Source organism: Phascolarctos cinereus, unplaced genomic scaffold (assembly GCF_003287225.1).
Source record: "Phascolarctos cinereus isolate Bilbo 61053 unplaced genomic scaffold, phaCin_HiC Scaffold_4;HRSCAF=312, whole genome shotgun sequence".
In the NCBI taxonomy this organism is placed as follows: Eukaryota; Metazoa; Chordata; class Mammalia; order Diprotodontia; family Phascolarctidae; genus Phascolarctos; species Phascolarctos cinereus.
The window spans coordinates 657,185,241-657,205,989 of NW_027555847.1; the positions used below are offsets into that span (position 1 = coordinate 657,185,241).

Consider the following 20,749-nt stretch of genomic DNA (forward strand, 5'->3'; position numbering starts at 1 on the left):
TTTTTGTGAACCTGGAGTGGGGAGGAGGTAATGAGACACAGTAGAAACTTGTTTACAAGGTTTAATAGGGGACATCTGGACAGCCAGGGGATAAGAACAGGAACTATACAACTGCCTTGCATTGGCCTTAAAGCTGAGGATTTTGATTTTCTTTTAACTAAACAAAGCAATGCAGCAGAAACAGCAATTTAGTCTCCCTCCAAGATGCTCTGGCTGCAACAGGAGTTCAGATAACCCAGGCCCTTTCCCCCTCCCAGCTGAGGGTCCCCTCTCATTTCCAAGTGGTTTCCTTCCAGCTACTGACCCATAATTCCTTAAGATGCAGAAGGCAGGATCAGACTGAACGGAAGCCAGAGTGGCTGTTAGGTGGAGCTAGGTAGGGGCCATTGTTGACCACAGTGGAGTGATTTAACAGAGGCCCTCAGGTAGTGGAGGTGAGAGGGCAGTGAGGAGACCTAAACTAGGGCTCATCCTCACCCCGATCTCTGCATCTGAGAGTCTGGGGACAATAAATATTGTGTATTTTCAGCTGGAGCAGGGACACCAGCAACACTAGGGGTCCCAGCACTGACCTTTCAGAGGGAGGAACCATCAAGGCTGAAACAAAATGGAAAAGATGCCCCCAAATAGGAAGTAAAGGGTTCCCCAACCCTGGCCTGCCCCCCACCCCATGCCTTGGGGCCACCTCAGCTCTTAGAGGCAGCTGTAGACTGGATGGAGAGAGTCTGGGGGCAGGTGAACAGAGGTCAGTCTTCCCCTGCCCTTGATCCCCAACCCAAGGCACTCCTACTCTGTACGAAGGATGATGTGGATCCCTGAGTCTGTGAAGACTGGGCCGCTCATCTCACCCGTCCTCAGTGCGAAGGAGGCATCTTCAAATGGTTTCTGCATCTGACCTGCAGGGAGGCAGGGAGTGTGGAGGACATAGGTCATATGGACAGTGTCGAGGAGGGAAGTCAGTAAGCAGCCTAGGAAGAAGGGAGGGTGGGATGGGAGGAGAGATGACTGTGCCTTTACAGATACTTATATTACTCTGGCTCTATCTTGGGTAACAGGCTTTAAAAAGTGAAGGGGTAATGGGTGAGAGGAGAGACAGGTATTGCTTGGATACTGCCACTATATAGTTATTTGAAGAACCAACCACTATAACCACAGCAATTACAACCTAAAGAGGATACCAATCCCCCCTTCCCTGTACTCTCTAAAAGCCCCATTCATCTGCCAGAGTTTATGGTCCTTGTCACAGAGCTCAGACAGCAGGCAGATGGGGACTCTGGCCTGGGTTGGCAGTGTCATTAAGGAGAGTCTGAAAAGCCGGGAGACAGAATAAGGGATAGCTCCAGGAGCTAGCAACAGGGCATTTTTGAAGGCACATTTCAGAACTCATCTTTCTGGACTCACTTCCCAGTACCTGCTGGGTCATTTATCATTCCTACCTTTTCTGGATCCCCACAGCCAAGGTCAACAGCTTCTTCATCCCACAATTTCATTAGCCCTATCTAGTTCTGCCCCTCACTCATATCACAGAGCTTAAGTCACTCTGGGCCTGGGCCAAGGAGGAGGATTTCTCCTGAAGGTGAGTCGTTTCAGGCCATGTAGAAACAGCATTATGATAGATGCAGCATATCTCTTTATAAAGCTAGGGAAAATGCCCTAGAATCTGTGGCGATCTGAGATTCCTCTTTCTCTCAAACAGAGATAGATGGAAATGGCCAGAAAAGACAGGTCTCCAGGATCCTGGCATCAGGAACTATCTCCTTGTCTTTCAAGAGAGACAGGCCCACCTATGTTAAGGGGAAGAGATCTTGTTTTCTGAATGTACATCTACCCATTCACCTACCACTATGCTATTGGAAAATGGGCTGGAGTTGGGTGTGTTGCCAGCTAATGGGTCCCATCTTTGTGAAGACCTCTTTGAAAAGACTGACAAGCCTTTGGTTGTAAGAGAGATATAGCACTAAGAAGGGGGGGAGGGGAAGGGAGAAAAGAGCTCTTCCGAAAATTGTGAGATCTAGAAGGGACTTCAGAGATGTCAACCCTTTCCTTTTAAGATGGGGAAACTGAGACCCAGAGTTCAGTCAACTGCCCTGTTGGGGCTCCAAATTCAATGTTCTTTCCACTCTACCATACTTCTGTTCCTGAGTCCTGTCCTGTCCAATTTCTCACTTTGTTCTTGGGCCTCACGTGGCAGGGACAGCTCCAGAATGTGTACATTTCTCTGGCTCTGCTCAGCCATGCTGCAGTCTCTCCCTGGAGCTAAGTTGGTCATTCTCACCTGCCTTATGCCCCAATTCAATTTATCTCCAGGCTCACAGGTCTAGATTCGTCTGGGAGGTTTGGCTAGAAGCCACCTCTCCAGTGTCAACCAAAATTAACCCAGTAAATTGCTCTCTCTGATGAGGAAGGCTATCCTATATACTTCAACCTGATCTGAGTGCTTTTGACATCAGAGATCTCTTGTACCTATAGCCAGTACTGGACTTTGTGTCACCTCACTGCTGCCTCCTGGTGGACCCTGGAGACCCAACCTGGCCAAGAGACGGCAGTGTCCTGATAAGCGATTATGACGTACCTCTTCCAAAGGTGCCCAGGTCCCCCCTGGCTTTGGCTGAACTGCAGTCACTGAACTGCGATGCCAGAGTCTCAAAATCTTCTTCCCCTGATTTAATCTTCTGGATGTATCCTGTGGACACAGAGGGTAAATCAGTCAAGAGCCAAAAAAAAAGAAGCAGGAACAAAGTGAGTGGGGGCAGGGTAAAGCATGCTTTGACACAAGAGAAGGCTAACTGACAATAGGTGCTCTTTTTTTTTTTTTAAATAGATGCTCTCTAAGAGGGCTTGGGGGCGAGATTTTTTGGAAAATAACAGTTGCTCTCTGGGTCCAGGCATGGCCAGCTAGGGGCTAGGAAGACAGGGCTGGATAAGAAGTGAGCCCAGTTCCTCCAAGTCTTTGAGAGAGAAGGGTGGATACCAAACAGGTCAAATGGACATTATCTAGAAGGGCCAAAGAGTGGCAATAAGATAAAGCCCTGGGGAGGAAGTCAGGAGACCTGGGCATAGTTCTAACTCTATCACTAACTTACTGTGTGACCCTGAGGGATTCTAACAACTATACAATGTTAGACCTGAACAAGAGCTTAGAATCTATCCCAATCCCCTCATTTGACAAAGATAATTTCCAAAATGCTTTAAGGCACTGCTGTCAAACTTAAAGAGAACAGATCCCCTCAGCCACATATTGACTTGAAAACCACAGATTAACATTATCTATGTTGAACTGTATTTTTATGTATTTTGTTAAATTTTGTTAAAATTATCTTTTCATCTGATTTGGACCTCACCTGGGGAATTCTGTGGGCTGCATGGAATTGCTTTGGGGTTTACAAAATACTTTTACATAGATTATCTTTTTTGAGCCTCACAACAACCCTGCAAAGTAGGTGCTATTATTATCCCCATTTTACAGATAAGGAAAGGCTTGAAGTCATCAAAGTAACTAGCCAAGGGTCACAAAGCTAGGAAGTATTTGAGGTGAGATTTGAACTTAGTTCTTAACTCCAAGTCCCAGCATTCTATCCACTATGAATCCTAGCTGCCTGTTAAAGGAAACTGAAGCCTGAAAGGGTTAGCAATTTGCAAGGTCACAAGCAATTAGGCAGTTGGCAGAGCTAATCTCACTGAGGCTTGACCTAGTAGAATATATATTCCTTGAGGGCAGGAAGTGTTTGGTTTTATCTGTCTCCAGGAGCACAGTGCCCTGCACATACTAAATAAATATCTGCTGAATTGCTGGATTAATTTCTTCATCTGCAAAATGAAGGGAAAAATCTCTGCCCAGTCTACCCCACCGGGTCACTGGGAGGCAAAACCATACCTGAGGCCTTTGTGAAGTACAAAATCCATGAGTACATACTTCGAGGCTAATATTACCCCCTAGGAAACCCTCCCTTTCCATTGCCCTGGCAAGGAGTTCCTAACTATACTCAATGGAAAGAATTCATCACTCTCACATTATGAGTAGGCCTAGAGCACCCATTTGTTACTGCCCCATTTGTTTATATTGGGGCCCACCACACCCCCCACATCCTGGTAATGACATTCTGAACTTGTTCACTGAGCCTCACCCCTCTGGGAAGGTAGGGGGTGGGCCAGCAAAGATTAATGGAGAGAATGGGAAATTATGGCTTGGGAAGGGGAATGGGGAAGAGCCATGTGCTATGGAATGCAGTGATGCTAGATGGTGCTGCTGACCTCCTATGTGAAATATAGCCCTCCTGGGGAAGATGGGCAGCAGACGACTTTACCAGATGGGCTGAGGTTAGTACCTGAGACTGGGTAATACCACACCCTCGGCCTACACTGTGAAAGCTCATTTTATAAGCAACAATAAAATTCAAGCAAAGAGGGGTAAGGTTGTCCTTAGGCTAGAAGAGAGGGATGAAACCACTTTGAGATAGGAAAGACAGGCTTTGGAAACCCCCAAGCCCTTTGGAGGCCCAAAACTAGAGCCAAACCCGTTCAGTTCCCAGAACCAAGAAAATACATATGCCTGCTACCCAAAGGGAAAGGGCACTCTAAACGTGACAGCTGATTCTTAGACAACATTTTTAATAAAAAGCAGCTTCAAACCAGAACATGAATCACCAAGGGCTTTTGTCCAGAACACCACAGTTGGGAGGTCAGAGAGGGAACCACAAAGAAAATGGTAGCATCAATTTTCCAGGCCTAGGCTGTTCCCCTTGAGAAAGGAGGACAGGGATAAATTAATAACATCCAGATTCAACGGGATCTCTAACCCCAAGTCTAATGAAGGCACATCAATTGTATGAGCATAAATCCAGGAGCCAACTGAGATGGAAGGACAGCCATATACAACATTCTCCAGTACTTTTAACTTTTCCATTATCGCCTTATCTCCAGGAAAATCGAATGAGATCAAAGTACAAGTATTATTTCTATTTCCTAGGTTGGGGACTAAGGGATAGAAACATTCAGCGATTGGTTGCAGTCACACATCTAGGTTGAACCATAACCATGATTAGAACTCAGCTCTCCTGATTCCTAACACAAGGCTCTGAATCAACAGTTCTCTGTGGATCCTTCCGGGAGGTCTCCTAAACCAGGGGTGGGGAACCTGGGGCCTCTAGACCACTTGGGGCCTTCTAGGGCCCCTTTAGTGTGACCTTTTGACTGAGTCAGAGCAAATCTCTTTTATTAAGGGGATTTGTTCTATGAAGTTTGGAATCAGTCAAAGGGTGGCACTTGAGAACCTAGAGGGTCACATGTGGTCTTGAGGCTACAGGTTCCCCACCCGTGTCCTAAAACAACCCACAGGAAGTCCACGATCTTCTTCATGGACCTTCTTCAGGAGACCTGTTCTCATGGCCCAAGTTCCATTGTTATTGGGCCTCTTCTACTTGGGAGAAGCCAAGGGGAAGAACCCTAAAGTGACCCCAAAGGGCTGACAGACTAGTCATAGGTGGGACACACCAGCAGGAAGGAAGGAGACTGGTTTTTTTTCTCCAGGACAGGCAGGGTTGAAGAGCTAGCTTCTAACAACAGAAGTAATTAGCATTTAACCGAGTAGTGACTTTGCCTTGGTCTGACCTTGTTTTGAGTACCATGTTCAGTTCTGGGTACCATACTTTAGGAAAGACAGACAAGCTGCAATATGTCCAGAAGAGGGTAGCCAGGATCAGAAGAGGACTACATAACATGCCATACCAGGATCACTGGAAAGAACTGGAAGAAAGGAGAGTTAGAGGGGGCCTGATAGGGGTCGCTCTTCAAGAATCTGAAAGGCTGTCATGTGGAAGAAAGATTGAATTACTTGGCTCCAGGGGGCAGAACTAGGAGCAACAGGTAAAAGTTGTCGAGAGGCAGATTTAAGCTCCATGTAATTAAAAAACTTCCAAACAATTAGAGTTGTCTCAAAGTAGAATGGGCCTAAGTGGGAGGAAGTAGGCTCCTCCTCATTGGAGGTTTTCAGGTAGAGGTTGGATGATACTGGGAAGGTTGTAGAAACAATTCTTACTTAGCAATGGTTCAGCCCAGATGGTCCCTGAGGATCCCAATGAGCCCCTTTACAACCTCTATAAATTCAGTCAAATTGGCCTTCCTGCCCCTCATAGTCTGCATTCCATTTCTGCCTCCACTCCATGCCTTTGCCCTGGCTATCCACCATTCCTGGAATGTGCTCCCTCCTCATCCTGACTACTTAGAATCTGTATGCTCTTCAAGACTCGTTCAAGCATTACATTCTGCGTGCTTTTTTGGTTAAATTTTATTCTTAAAAAATTAACAAGCATCTATTTTTCTCTCTTCACCCTTCACCTACCTCCCTCTTCCACCCAGTAAAAAAGAAAAAACAAAACTTTTGTAACAAACATGCATAGTAAAGTAAACCAAATTCCTACATTGGTCATATCCAAAAATGTATGTCTCATTCTACCTATTAAGTCCATCATCTCCGTCAGGCCATGTACTCTCTTCTACATGAAGCCTTTATGGATCCCCAAGTTGCTAGTGCTCTAAGTGACCTTGTATCTATTTTGTATAAATAAATATGTATAAATTGTCTTCTCAAATTGAACATAAGCTCTTTGAAGACAGGGGCTCTTTCAATTTTGGTTTTGTAGCGCCAGTACTATGGATAGTGCACACAGTAGATGACTACTAAATGCCTTTTGATTGACTGAATGGGATCTTCCAATGAAAGAGGATGAATTATCATTTTCATGTCATTTTTCTTTCTTAACAATTGCAATCATTTCATGCTTCAAATTCTGGCCATGTGTCCTCATAGTCCTAACAGGAAGATTTTGGTCCTACTTCCCACGGGAGGTCGAAGAGGGATGGTGGTGCCTGGGCTCCACTCTGGGGGTGCCTCCAATGACAAGACATTCTCTTATCCTTTATCCTTTAGAGAACACCATGCTCCCACAATGGTGCTGTGGCCCCTCATGACTCTGCACAAGGAAAAGAGTTAAAAATACAAGCTGCCCAACCCTGGAAGCCAGGGAGAAGAGGGCACTGGGTTACAAGACAGATTAGACTTAGCTTTGCCCGTTTATAGCCAGAGCTCTTTGGACAAATAAGTTTGCTCATCTGTAAAATTAGCAAAATGTCACCTGTGAGGTGAAAGACAGTGGATGAAAGCACATGTTGCCCCAACATGTTACAGAGAACCTTAGGCCTTTGTAACCCTAGAAGCTTCTCATTTAAACACCCCTGCTTGCTCAAGGTTTCCCTTCTCTCAAGGCTAACCCAGCTGTCCAGCTCACCTGCCGCCATTTTGTTCCCCTAATCCAGGTCATCCAGAAGTAGTGCCTGACCTATAAGCCTCATCTCCCCCATCTCTCATCCCTCTTCAGTTCACCCCTACTGCCTCCTCTAGTTCTAATGGCCTTTCCCTTACAACTGTTCCTATGTCTAACTCCCCTTCATCTTTTAGCTCTTCCCCTTACACTCTTCTACCTCCTTACATTAATTAAAGCCTGGTTTTGTCCTGAGGGCTACAAATCTGTCGCTGATCACTCCAATGCTGGCCGCTTTCGTTCCCTCTCTCCTCTCCTCTCACTCACTCCCCTACCTCACAGAGTGTGGGGATAGAGTCAGCTTACTCCTTGCTCCCCAATACCACTTCCAGATCCCTGCTCTCCCTCAAGTGCCTTGCTCATAACCACTTAATGTATATTTGTTGAATTGGACTGAGATTAGACCAGATATTCTCTAAGGACTCTTCCACATCTAACATGAACTTATTCCAAGAACTGGTCAAGTCTACTGACAAGCATTTATTAAGTGCCTACTAGGAACTCAAAAAGTAGCCAAAAGACTCAATCCATAGTCCTTTGCTCTTCCTGTTTACATGCCTGCTCTTTGATATCCTCATTCACTCCCACAATTTCAACTATCATCTCTAGTCAGCGGAGAGCCAAATATTTATTTCTAAGCCTTAACTAATCTCCTGTATTCCCGGCCCTCATTACCAGCTGTGTGCTGCATGTTTCCACTTAGATGACCCCAAGCACCTTAAATTCAGTATGTCTGAAACCAGACTTATTGGCTTCCTTCCTCTTGACTCTACTTTTTCTTCCAATGCCACCCTTGAAACACTTCTTTGACTTCCTCTTGACCCTACAAATAATCAGTGCCTGGAGTGGATGGGATGATGATAACTGAGAAAAAAGAGAAAACAAAACATCTTCTAGTTTTTCTTTTCCAATGTTCTTTGGCTCTACTACACTTCACTCACTCACAATCATAGACCTCATCATCGCTTGGAAATGCTTTTCTTCCGAGATTCTGAAACTTCATTTTCTGGAGAGAACTTCTGTTATCCCTCTATTTATCTTCCTCCCTTTGTTCTCATCTTGACCTCCAGTGTTGAGTCAAATCTCTTTTTTCTCTCTCAGTCCTCTGGCACTGATATGTAGAATGGATTGGAGGGGGAAAGAACTAGAAGTAGGGAAGTAGGGAAACAAGTTATTTCATCTGCCTCCCCATGAAGACTGGACCCCACAGTCAGTCACTGCAACAATGTGCCCACCCAGTAGTCCTAGAATTCTTTCCCTGCCTTGTCCAGCCACCATACCTGCTTGGTTGATTCTCAGTCCTGGATAAACCCCACCATCCTCCTCTGCTCTTCCAGGGCTGCAATGTGCTGCTAAAGCAAGCCACAAATTATGCCAAGCATACCACAAGTTCAGCTCAATGCCCCTAGGCAATCCTTTTATTTCTCATTTAGTAAGTCTTTATCATACTCACCTTACTGACTGTTCCAAATCTCTTTGATTATTAAGCTTCCACCTTAAATCTTGACTCTTACCTTTATCCTTTTACCAAAAATACTATAGTAATACAGCTGGATGCCCTTCAATTCTCTCCTCTACCTTGCAACTTTTCCATCTTCACCCATCTTCTCTTCCTTCCTTACCAACTGAGACGATAAAGGAACCCTTCTTCAATCAATTCAAATTCACAAACATTTATTGAGTGCCTACTAAGTACAAAACATTGTGTTAGATGCTGGGGATATGAATATAAAAATGGTAACATAGCAGGGTGGTACTCACTAGGGTGGGACAAATGTGAAATACATGTACACAAATGAGCATAATGCAGTGAGATGTGATAGATGCAAAGGAGAGGCAAAGTGTTCTAGGTAAACTGAAGGTGAGAAAGAACAATTTCAGCTGAGGGGACTGGAGAAGATTTCATGCAGGTAGCAAGTGAGCCAACTCCTGAATAGTGAAAAGGATTCAGAAAGGCTAAGATGAGGAAGGAGTCCATTCTAGGCATACAGGATGCCCTGCAAAAATGCATGAGGTGAGGAAACAGCATATGGAGTTTGGAAAGCAAGTCACTTTAGCAGGAATGTGGAATATGTGAAAGGGAGTATTGTGAAATGAGTCTGAAAAGGTAGAAAGCTATCAGAAGAAATACAGAACACTTTAAGCATTTGAATGTTAATGTTAATCCTATGTCCTTGGTCCTATCTCCTCCCAGCTCTTCTAGAACCTCATTCCATTAATCATTACCTCTTTTGCTTGCATTTCTAGTCATTTCCTCCCCACTTTTTCCACTCCATCTAAAAATGTGTTCAAGTCTCCTCTATTACAATATAATTTTCCCTCTGCCTTGATGCTCCACTGAAAGGATTGTTGTACTCACCATTCAACTTGGATGATCACTGTTTCTAGTTCCTTACCATTCAACAAACTATGTTCAAAGCACTGTGCTAGGCAAACTACAAACTTTACTTAAGTAACAACGCCTGCCCTCCCGGAACCTACAATCCACTAGGAGATGAATCCAGAGAGCTATAAAATACAATATTACAAGGAAAAGAACAAAACAGAAATGGCTAGTGGGGAGTTGATGTCATTGTTAAGTAGAGACATAATAAGATCCAGCATTCTATATCTCTCTTCCCTTTTTCATCCAAAGTATTAGAAAAAGCCATCTACAATAATCACCTTCACTTGCTCTCTTCTCAGTCACCTGCTTAGACTTTGTAATCTGGCTTCCAATCTCATCATTCAACTGAAACGGCTCTTTCCAAAGTTACTAACCAAAGCTCACGGCCTTTTCTTAATCTTTCTCCTTCTGGACCTTTCTGTAGCCTTTGACACTGTCGGATCACCCTTCTCTCCTGGATACTCTTTTCTCTAGGTTTTTGGGACACCACTGTCTCCTGGTTCTTCTCCCATCTATCTGACTGCTCATTCTCAATCTCCCTTGCTGGATTTTCATCCAAGTCACACCTGCTAACTGGGTTTTCCACAGGGCTCTGCCCCTGGCCCTCTTCTCTTCTTCCTTTATGCTACCTCACTTGGTGATCTCATTAGCTCCCATAGATTCAATTATCATACTATGCTAAGGATTCTCAAATTGGTTTATCCTACCCTAACCTCTCAGCTGACCTCCAAGTCTCTCGTTTCCAACTGCTTATTAGAAATCTTGAACTAGATGTCCTGTAGAAATCTCCAACTCGACACATCCAAAAGTAAACTCATTATCTTTACCCTAAACCTTTTCCCCTCCCAAACTTCTCTAGTACTGTTGAGGACAAGACCATCTCCTCCCAGTCACCCAGGTTTGCAACCTAGGTGTTCTCCTAGACTTCTCACTTGCTTCTTACTCTCCATATCTAATTTGTTGCTAAGAGCTGTGGATATGACTTCATAAATGCGCCTCCTTCTCTCCTGATATTGCCACCCCTCATCACCTTATGTCTAGACATAGAAATAATCTGTTGGTTTGTATGCTTGCCTCAAGACTCTACTCACTCTTGTCCATCCACCACTCAACTACCAGTGATCTTCCTAAAGTGTAGATCTGACCATGTCACCTCTCCCCACCCCCCAAGAAACTCTAGCAGCTCCCTATCACCACCATATAAAATCCTGTTTGGTGTTCAATGCCCTTTATAACATGCTGTACCCTCCCCCACAACCCTCCACTCTTCTTATACCTTTATACCTCTTCCTACATATTCTTCAGTCCAGTGACACCAGCCTCCCTGCTATCCCTTGCACAAGACACTCCATCTCTCCACTCCAGGCATTTAAAAAATAATTTAAACAATATTTTTTTTCCAATTACACGCAAAGACAATTTTAAACATTCATTTTTTTTTAAATTTTGAGTTCCAAATTTTCTCTGTCTCTCTTTCACCTCCCCCCTCTCTGAGAAGGTAAAAAATTTGATATAGGTTAAACATGTGCAATCATGCAAAACATATTTCCATATTAGTCACGTGAAAGAAGACACAGAACCCCCCCAAAAAAAAACCATGAAAAAAATAAAGTGAAAAATAGGATACTTTGATCCCACATTCAGATTCCATTGGTTCTTTCTCCATTCCAGGCATTTTCACTGGTGGTCCCCCATATCTGGAATTCTTTCTTTCCTGATCTCCTACTCCTGGCTTCCCCAGCTTGCTTCAATCCCAACTAAAATCCCACCCTCTAAAGGAAGCCTTTTCTAACCCCTCTTAACTCTAGTGCCACCCCTCTATATTATTGCCTATTTATACAGTTTGTTTGAATATAGTTATTTGCATGTTGTCTCTCCAATTAAACTAGTTTTTGGCATAATGTACATAGTACATTAATAAAATGTTTACTGACCGGCTAACCTGACTGCTCTTTCTCAGTCTCCTCTGCTGGATTGCTGTCCATGCATACCTCCCTAACTGTGGGTATGTCCCAAGGCTCTGTTCTAGGCATTCTCTTCTCTCTCTATGGCCTCATCAGCTTTAGTGGTTTAATTATCAGCTCTACGCTGGCGACTCCTAGATCTATATACAGGGTGTCCCAAAAGTCTTCCTACAGCTTTTAAATAGCTTTAAACTGCAGTAAGACTTCTGGGACAGCCTGTGTTCAGCCCTAGTCTCTCCCCTAAGTTCCAGTCCCACACTGCCAACTGCCTATGACATATTTCAAACTGTATGTCCCCAAGGTATTTCAAATTCAAGATGTTCACAACAGGACTCATTATCTTCCCTTCCAAAGTCCACCGTTCTTCTGAACTTCCCTATTTCTGCTGAAGGCACCACCATCCTTCCACTCATAGAATTTTGTGTCATTCTTTTTTGTCATCCTTCACTCCTCTCTTTATCCCACATAGCCAGCTGTCAAATCTTGTTTATGTCTCCACAATATTTCTCAATAATGTCTCTATCTCTCTACTCACGCACCAACAACCCTAGATCAAAGCCTCATCACTTCTTGCCTAGCCTATTGCTATAGACTTTTAATTGGTCTCCCTGGATTAGAATCTTTCTCCACTCTAATCCAACCTTTACACTGCTAGGTCTAACAGGGGTGGGGAACCTTCAGCCTCAAGGTCACATGAGGCCCTCTAGGTCCTGGAGTTCGGCCCTCTGACTGAATCCAAACTTCTTAGAACAAATCCCTCAAAGGGCTTCACTTGAGGACCCAGAAGGCCACACGTGGCCTCGAGGCTGAAGTTTCCCCACCCCTGCACTCTAACTGTTATCACTCCTCTACTTAATATCCTCCAGTGACTCCCTGTAACTCACCTTTCCAGTCTTACATTTTACTCCCCTTCATGTACACTGCAGTTCATACAGACTGTCTTCCTTACTTTTCTTCATACACATCACTCCATTTTTCTGTCTCTATGCCTTTGCAACGGTCATTCCCCATGCCTGGAACATACTTCCTCTTCATTCTTGCCTCTTAGAATTCCTTCAAGGCTCAGCTAAAGAGTGACTTTCTAAATTAAGCCTTTCCTAATTCTCCCTGCTGCTAGAAATTCCCCACAAAATAACTTTGTGCCTTCTTCCTTCCATCTTTCCCTCCTGCCCTGCTTCCTTCCTCCCTCTTTCTCTTCCTTCCATGATTCCTTCCTTCCTCTCTTCCACCTTCCTTCTGCAATTCGTTCCTTCCTTTCCTCCTCCTTCCCTTCCTTCCCTCTGACTATAATGTAAGCTCCCTGAAAGCACGGATTGTTTGTCTTTGTATCCCCTGCACCTAGCACAGTGCCTGATACTTAAAAACTGATGTTCTCCAATGCTTGTTGATTGGCTAGGTAACTCTGATGAGTCTGTTACAAGCCTAGATGGCTACATCTATGGGTATAGATAACTGAGAGAAATGACTGCTGAGCCATTTTGAAAGACTGTAGAAAACAGGAGTGCTGTAGGATGGGAGGGCAATTGTCCATATGGTCAAAAATGGGAATGGCATCTGCAAACTGCAAATCAGTAAGACTGACTTTGATTCCTGTTAAAATGCTAGTAACTACCATTAAAGGGATGGCTAGTGACCATCTAAAAAAGAAGTCATGATCACAAAGGCTTCATCAAGAACTGGTCATGCTGCTGGTGGAGCTGTGAACTAGCCATCCTGGAAAGCAATTTGGAATTAGGTGAAGTCACTAAAATGTCCATACCTTTGACCCACAGATTCCATTGTTAGTTATGTAATCCGAAGAAAGCAGTAATAAAAAGAAAGGTCATATACACACACAATACCAAAATATTTGTAGCAACACTTCTTGTATTAGGAAAGAACTGAAACAAAGCAGATGCCTGCAGATCGGGAGACGGCTAAACAAGTTAGAGAATATGAATGTAACAATATTACTGTGCCGTAAGAAACAATGAACAGGATGGATGGAGAGATGCATAGCAAGATTTGTATGGACTGATGTAAAGTGAAGTAAAGGGAGCCAGGAAAACAATGTATACAATTACCACAACACTGCAAGTGGAAAGGACAACAAAACAATCAAAAGCGAAACCATGATACCCAAGCTTGGCCACAAGAAGAGACGAGGTTCCTCCTTTCTCTGCAGAGATGAGGGACAATGGAAGTGAAACACTGCAGATAATCAGACTTCCCCAATGTGTTCAATAGTTTTGCTCCTTTTTATTTTTATTTTTTAATTTACTGGGGGAGGCAATCATGGTTAAGTGATTCGCACAGAGTCACGCAGCTAGTGAGCCTCTGAGCATGTGAACTCAGGTCCTCCTGCCTCCAGAGCCAGTGCTCTGTCCACTGCAACACTTAGCTGCCTGCCCCTTGGCTCCTTTTTATGCTTTGTTATAAGGGATGCAAAGAGGGAAATATTAGGAAATGTAGGCAATGTAAAAAAAACAAAAAATATCAATAACATTTATTTTAAAAATAGAATCTTTGCCTGTACTGACAGTGTCTGGGACTAGAAGAGCCGTGAGGGTGCTGCTCTCCTAACGCCTAGATAGCCTACACTGGAGCCTTGTGTTAAGATCTGGCTGACACAGTTTTTTAAAGACACTGAAAAGTTGGAGAGCATGAAAAGGAAGCCAGCCAGAATGGTGAAAGGCCCCTCAAATCATGCAACAGTTAGGTGGAGATGGTAGACATGGCCAGACCCAAAGTGAAAATGATGTTCAGACTGGAGAGGATAAGATTCTGAAGGATATATGATAGCCATTTTCAAGAATCTGGCGAGCAGCCATGTAAAAGGATTAAATTTATTTTGCTTGGTCCCAGAGGGCAGACCCAAGACCAACGGATGGAAGATTTAGGCTTGATATTAGGAAAAACTTGAATAATCAGAGCTCTCCAAAACTGGAATGGGCTACTGTAGGAGGTAACAGGTTTCCCCTCCTTAACAGAGGTCTCTCCAAGCAAAGTGTAATGACCACTTGTCATAAATGTCATAAAGGGCATGTTCAAGTACTGGTTAGAATGGAGAGCCATGGAGGTCTCTTTTAATTCTGAAAATCTGTGAAATGTATGACCACATTACAAAACAAGTGAGGTCTGAGGGGGAAGTCTGTTAATACTGGAAGCAAAGGCAAAATACAAGGGAAGCTTCATGATAGAAATAATAAGTGAGTTGGGCTTTAAAGACTTGGTGGATATAATTGCACTTGTATAACCTATTTCAGATTGCTTGCCATCTTGGGCAATGGAAGGATGGAAGGCAGGGAGAAAGAAATCTGAAACTCAAAACCTTATAAAAAATGAATGTTGAAAACTATCTTTACACGTAATTGGAAACAATAAAATACTATTAATAGAAAAAAAAAGACGAGGTGGATGGGCACAGAGAAATGGAGGCTATCCAAGGCACAGGGAACATGAGCAAGGGCATGGGCAGAGCACCGGAGGAGTTTGAGCTCAGTGTGGCAAAAGTGGTGTGGTGGTGCTGGGGAATAGTGAGTGAGTGAGCAGCAGAGACAAAACTAGCAACCTCGGTGCATGGAACAAGCAGCACAAAATGTGCCCTCAAATCAACTTTGTAATTTGTGATATAAAAAAAGACAAGAAGTAATTAAGATACATTCAGTTGAGTGGGAGCAAGAATTAGCTACTATAGTAGCTCACAGATAGCTGCTATTAATAATGTATGCCATCTGGTAGCTTCCTCTTTTAAAATAATTATTCTTGGTAACCACAGGAGGCAGTATGGCCTGGTGGATGGAATGTTAGACTTGGACACAGAAGATCCAGGTTCAAATTTTACCTTGGACGCTTTTTAGCTATGACACTGAGCAAGTTACTTGATGTCTTTAAGCCTCAGTGTCTTCATCTGTAAAACAGGAGTAATAACAACAGTTCCAGTACCTATCTGACATGATGGCTGAGCAGATCAAATGAGATATGTATCCTCAGACCTAGGCACTAAATTCAATTGTCTCTGTGCTACTGAAGGAGTACATATGCAGTCGATTAAGAGATGTCAATTTTCAAACTGGACAACTTTTAAAAATCATGATTTTTAAAGTTTCAGAACCCTCTAAATTTCAGCACCTGAGGACAAAAACCCAGTTACTGCTATTGCAACCCCTCCATGTGAGCTGCTGTGCTTTGGGGATAAGCCTGGAAAGGTGGTGTGCAAGGCTGTCAAATAAAGAGTCCAGAAACATCAAGCAAAAGTCAGAACTGGGATGGAGGAACAATAAAGACCCACTTCAGACTTTTGAACCAATGAGAGCAAAGACCTGATTTACGCATTTTTGAGGATGAAACCTGGGACTCCTAAATTAGTACAGAAAACTCCCAGTGAAGAAATTTCTTCGACCAATGCAGATATGTATCTACTCTATAACTTAAAGGCTTATTGGAGAGTTTCCTGGGGTTCTAAGAGGTCAAGGGACTTGCTCATAGTCACATAGCCAATATATGTCAGAGACAGGACTTGAACACAGGTCTTTCCGAACACGAGGCCTGCACTCTACTGACTACTTTACACTGCCTCTTTTAAAATCAGGATTCTCAATATATTAGAGGGAGTGATAGGGGGAGCCACCAATGTGGATTCTTTACCTAAGAAATATTCTGGCAGCAGATCAGAAAGGGGAGAAAAATGGAGGCAAGAAGGCGGCCTGTTTTCTAGGTTTCTGCAATGATCCAGATGTGTGGTGATGACAACCTGTACTAGGGCACCAAGCCCTGGCGACAGATAGAAGGGAGGCTGCAGAGATGGAATTGACAAGACTTGATATCCATGCCACTTGGCTATGAGAGGTGAGGGAGAGGTGAAAACGTGGGGCCATAACCTGCAGCAATAGAGGAAAGAACTAGGTCACTAAAATCACATAATTTTTGAAGTATTAAAAGTTATGACTAATGAAGATTCATTCTGCTCACTCAACCCCCTGCAAATCAGCTGCTGTAACCACCATTAAGAAATGGAAAATCTAAGAGACCTCATAAGCCATCCAGTCCAACCCATACCTGACCAAGAATCCCCAGTGAACTATTTCTGCCAGGCAGTTGTCCACCTGCTTGGAAGTTTCTAATGACAGGAAATCCATCTGAGGCATCCCATTACCATTTTAGATAGCTTTGGTTATGAGAAGTTTTCCCTTATATCAGGCCTAAATGTGTTTCTTTGTAACTTGGATTAATTCTGCCCACTAAAGCTGAGCAGAACCAACTAGTCTTCTGCATCGTAGCCTTTCAAATACTTGAAAACAGCTATGATATTTGCTCTAAGCCTTTGCCAGGCTAAACTACCAGTTCCTTCATCTCATCCTCACCTGCACGTTCTCCCAGGCCTCTCACCACCCTGGCTGCCCTGTTCTGGACAAGATCCAACTTATCTTTGTCCTCCTGACTTGAAACTGATTTTTGCAGACCCACTAATGGCTTCCCAATCATGAAGTACAGCATCTTTTTCTCAGTTATCATCCTCTGTGACATTTCTACTCTCAAAAAATATTTGTTAAGTTGAATGATCTATCCCTCTTTGAGATTCTCTTCTCCCTTAGTTTTGTGAAGTCCACCTTGATCTGTCCATCCCTCCTCAGAATCATGGCAGCCCAGGATCCCAAAGTCAGAGGTTCCCTAGTCCAAACCATTCCTTGATAGGGTTCCTTCACAACATCCTCAAATGATCACCCAGATTCTGCTGGAAAACTGAGATGGTGAGCTCTCCACATCACATAGTTTGTTCCCTATCATCCACTTGTGATTCACCTTACATTATAGTGAGCTGTCAATCATTCCCTTTCTCCTTCTACTAGCCTGAAAGCTCTGGGACAACAAGGACTGGGTCTTATACATCTTTCAGTTCCCCACAAGGCCAACCCACAGAAAGGAAGCACTCAGTAAACAACTGGTGGAATTATGAAGTACTCTAATAGGCTCCTAACGCCTCCAGACTAACCCCCTCTGATCCAATCTGCACATGTTGCCAATGTAATAATTTATTTTTTCAGGGTAATAATTCTAATGCATCAATATGGTAAAGTCATTCCTCTTTTACTCCAAAATCTTCAACAGTTCCCACTGTTTAAACAATAAAGTTATAACTCTTTAGCTTGGCATCCAATGCCTTCCAATAACTGGTCTCTGTCTACTCTTTCTTCTAGAATTCTGCAACACAAATGTCACTTCCCTTGCTGTCTTCCAAACATATCTTCTGCATTCCTACCTCTATATACCTTAGCTCAAGTAACTCCTCCCACCTGGACTGCCCTCCTCCATTAATTCATCAAAATCCTACCCACCCTCCTCCATGAACCCCACCCCAAGTTTATCCTCTCTTCTTCTGAACTTGGACAGTAAAACTCAATGTCTGCCCCACACTTTAGGCAATGGCGGACTCACGATGTTAAATCACTTTCTATGCTTTAATTTTGTTTCTCCTCACTAGCTTCCCTTAAATTCTATGAGGCCAGGACTGTACCCTAACCTCTTTTTCCTCCTCCCTAACCTGGGGCAGGGCAGGAGAGTAGCACAGGTGCTGGGCACAACAGATACTCAGTAAATGTTTGTTGCAGGAAGAAAGAAAAGGGGCCTACAAAGAACACTGCCTCCACCTGGGGATAAAGAGCTCCTTCCCCAGAGTAGGCTAAGCACAAGGGAATCAGCATCTGGTCAGGGTTCTTTGGAAAGGAGTGGGGAGGGAGGGAGGGAGGGACTGGCATCAAGCTCTGTTATAAAGATGCTAACAGTTAAACGACAGTATGAAGGAGGATGAGTTACGGACCATGGGTTGACACTTTTTGGATCAGTTTTATTTTTAACAAATGGTATTAATACACATTTACAACAAAAGTTACAAAAAGACCATCTTGGTGTTACAGAGGTCAGGGAGCAGAGGAAAAGGGAGAGTTCTGTCCTTAAGCCACATCCAGTAAATTCAAACCAAGGCCCTGGGCACATGTGCTCCTTTCCAGGTACTGCACCCCATTCCACATCCAAGGCTGGTTTGGGCTCTGGACCCAACTCCCCTTTCTCTCCCACCAGCTCCAAACACTGCCTCCCAGGCTCCTCCCACCCAGTACTTGCCATTGATCAGCTCCAGTGCCTCCTCTTTGCTCCTGGTGATCTTTTCCTGCCGCCAGGATGAGGGCCTTCGAGACTGGCTGTGTTTCACCAGCAGATGTGAGCATCGGACCTTAGTAGGTTCACCTTGACCATTCTTGCCCACACTACTTGGACGCTCCCACTGGCTGGCATTGGTGATGTGGTTGAAATAATAGACTCGTCCTACAGAGACAGAATAGGAATGGGTATCACACAAGTTACACTGGGCTTTACACACTTGGGAAGAGGGAGAGGATAGGGGTATACACTGAAGCAGAGGGAGACAGAGGGCACACAGGTCACCCTAAGTCATGCAGAGCAGGTAGGCAGGAAAGCACTGGTCACCCTGGGCCACAAAAGTGACAGAAGTCACTGGTCATCCTGGGCCTTGGGAAGTTCAGGGTGGGGTGACCCTAAACTACAAAAGAGGCAAGTCAGAACAGGGTGAGCACCTGTTATCCTGAGCCACAGAAGAGGCTGGGTCACCCTAGACACTGAGGGGGGAGGGGTGGAGAGAGCACCAGTCACCCCGGGGCCTTGAGAGGGGTGGAGGAGGGGGAGAAAGTATTAGTCACCCTAGGCCTTGGTGGCAATGCGATGAGAACACAGGGTCATTTTTGGCCTTTTGTGGAGTGGGAGGAAGGGCACTGATCACCCTGGGCTTTATGTGGGTAGGGTGAATACTAACCCTTTCAGCCTTACATATTGGGGTGGGGAATACCAATCACCCTGGGCTTCATGTGGAGGAGGGGAACACCAAACACCTTAGGCCTTATGGCAAAGGGAAGCACTGATCACCCTGGTCCTTATGTGGGGGATGAGGCACTGTTCCCCCTGGGATTTATGTGGGGAGCACTGATCACCCTGGTCCTTGTTGAGGGGGGAGATGAGGGGCACTGATCCCTCTGGGCTTAAGTGGGGAGCACTGATCACCCAGGGCCTTATGCGGGGTGGAGGGAGAAGGAGCACTGACTCCCCTGGGCCTTATGATGGAGTGGAAGGGAGAGGAGGGAACAAGATCACCCTGGGACTTAGGAGGGTGGTGAATAAACTAATCACCCTGGGTTTTATGTGGGTCGACATTAATCATGCGGGTCCTACGTGTGTGTGGGGAAACACTGATAACCCTGGGCTTTATGTGGGGTAGGAGGATGTGGAGCACTGATCACCTGCCCTCCGGACTTAGGAGGGAACACTCATCGCCCTAGGTCTTGGGGAGGGGATAACCAACCCCCAGGGGGAGTACTGATCCCCCTGGGCCTTATGTGTATGTGTGGGGAAGGGTGAAGAGCACTGATTGGGTAGGCCTTATGTGGAGGCAGAGCACTGATCCTCCTAATGTGAAGGAAAGAAAGTACTGATCCCCATGGGCCTTATGTGGGGCAGGGGGAAGAGGAGCACAGATCATTTGGGCTTTATGTGGAGGGGGGGAGGGGAAAACACTCATCACCCTTGGGTCTTGGTGAGGGAAGAATCGATCCCCCCTATGTGGGAGAGGGGAGCACTGATGCCCCTGGTCCTTATGTGGGGGAAGGGAGTGCTGATCCCCCCTGGGCCTTTAAGGGTTCTGGGGCTCCTTCGATGAGGAAGGGCGGGGGACATGAAGGCGCCCAGGGAGCCCAATCCCGTTCCCATGCCAGTGGCCCAAGGCCGGCCCGTTACCTGCCCTCCTCATTTCCCGGGGCGGGGCTGGGGGTGGGGGGGACGCTAGTCGCGCGGGGCTATCTTTACAGGGCCGCAGGCCGTGGGATAATGGGGAAGGGGTGCAGGGCCCGAGCCTGGGGTGTCTGCACTCATTCTTCTCCTCCCGGACCCCAGCGCGCCCTCCCTCCACCCCGCGGCACCTGAGCTGCGGCTCATGCGCTTCTCCCAGCCTGACGGCAGCTTCTCTTCGTCCGCCATCTTCCCTCCTGCCGCAGCACCCGCTCCGCCTCCGCCCCGCCGCCCCCACTGATTGGCTTAACACC

At 45.1% G+C, this 20,749-nt stretch overlaps 1 protein-coding gene and 1 long non-coding RNA gene across 2 annotated transcripts; both read right to left on the reverse strand.

The window, feature by feature from the left end:
- Positions 1–45: 45 nt before the first annotated feature.
- On the reverse strand, positions 46–20,733 carry PIN1 (peptidylprolyl cis/trans isomerase, NIMA-interacting 1). Its single transcript, XM_020994880.2, has 4 exons — positions 20,627–20,733; positions 18,765–18,965; positions 2,573–2,683; positions 46–896 (listed from the first exon to the last, which is right to left on the reverse strand). Exons 1-4 carry the CDS (start codon positions 20,682–20,684, stop codon positions 787–789), a joined length of 480 nt encoding a protein of 159 aa, XP_020850539.1. The 5' UTR covers positions 20,685–20,733; the 3' UTR covers positions 46–786.
- Positions 4,373–18,758, reverse strand: LOC144457066 (uncharacterized). Its single transcript, XR_013486384.1, has 2 exons — positions 8,597–18,758; positions 4,373–8,460 (listed from the first exon to the last, which is right to left on the reverse strand). It is a non-coding gene; the product is annotated as an uncharacterized LOC144457066 (long non-coding RNA).
- Positions 20,734–20,749: the final 16 nt, after the last annotated feature.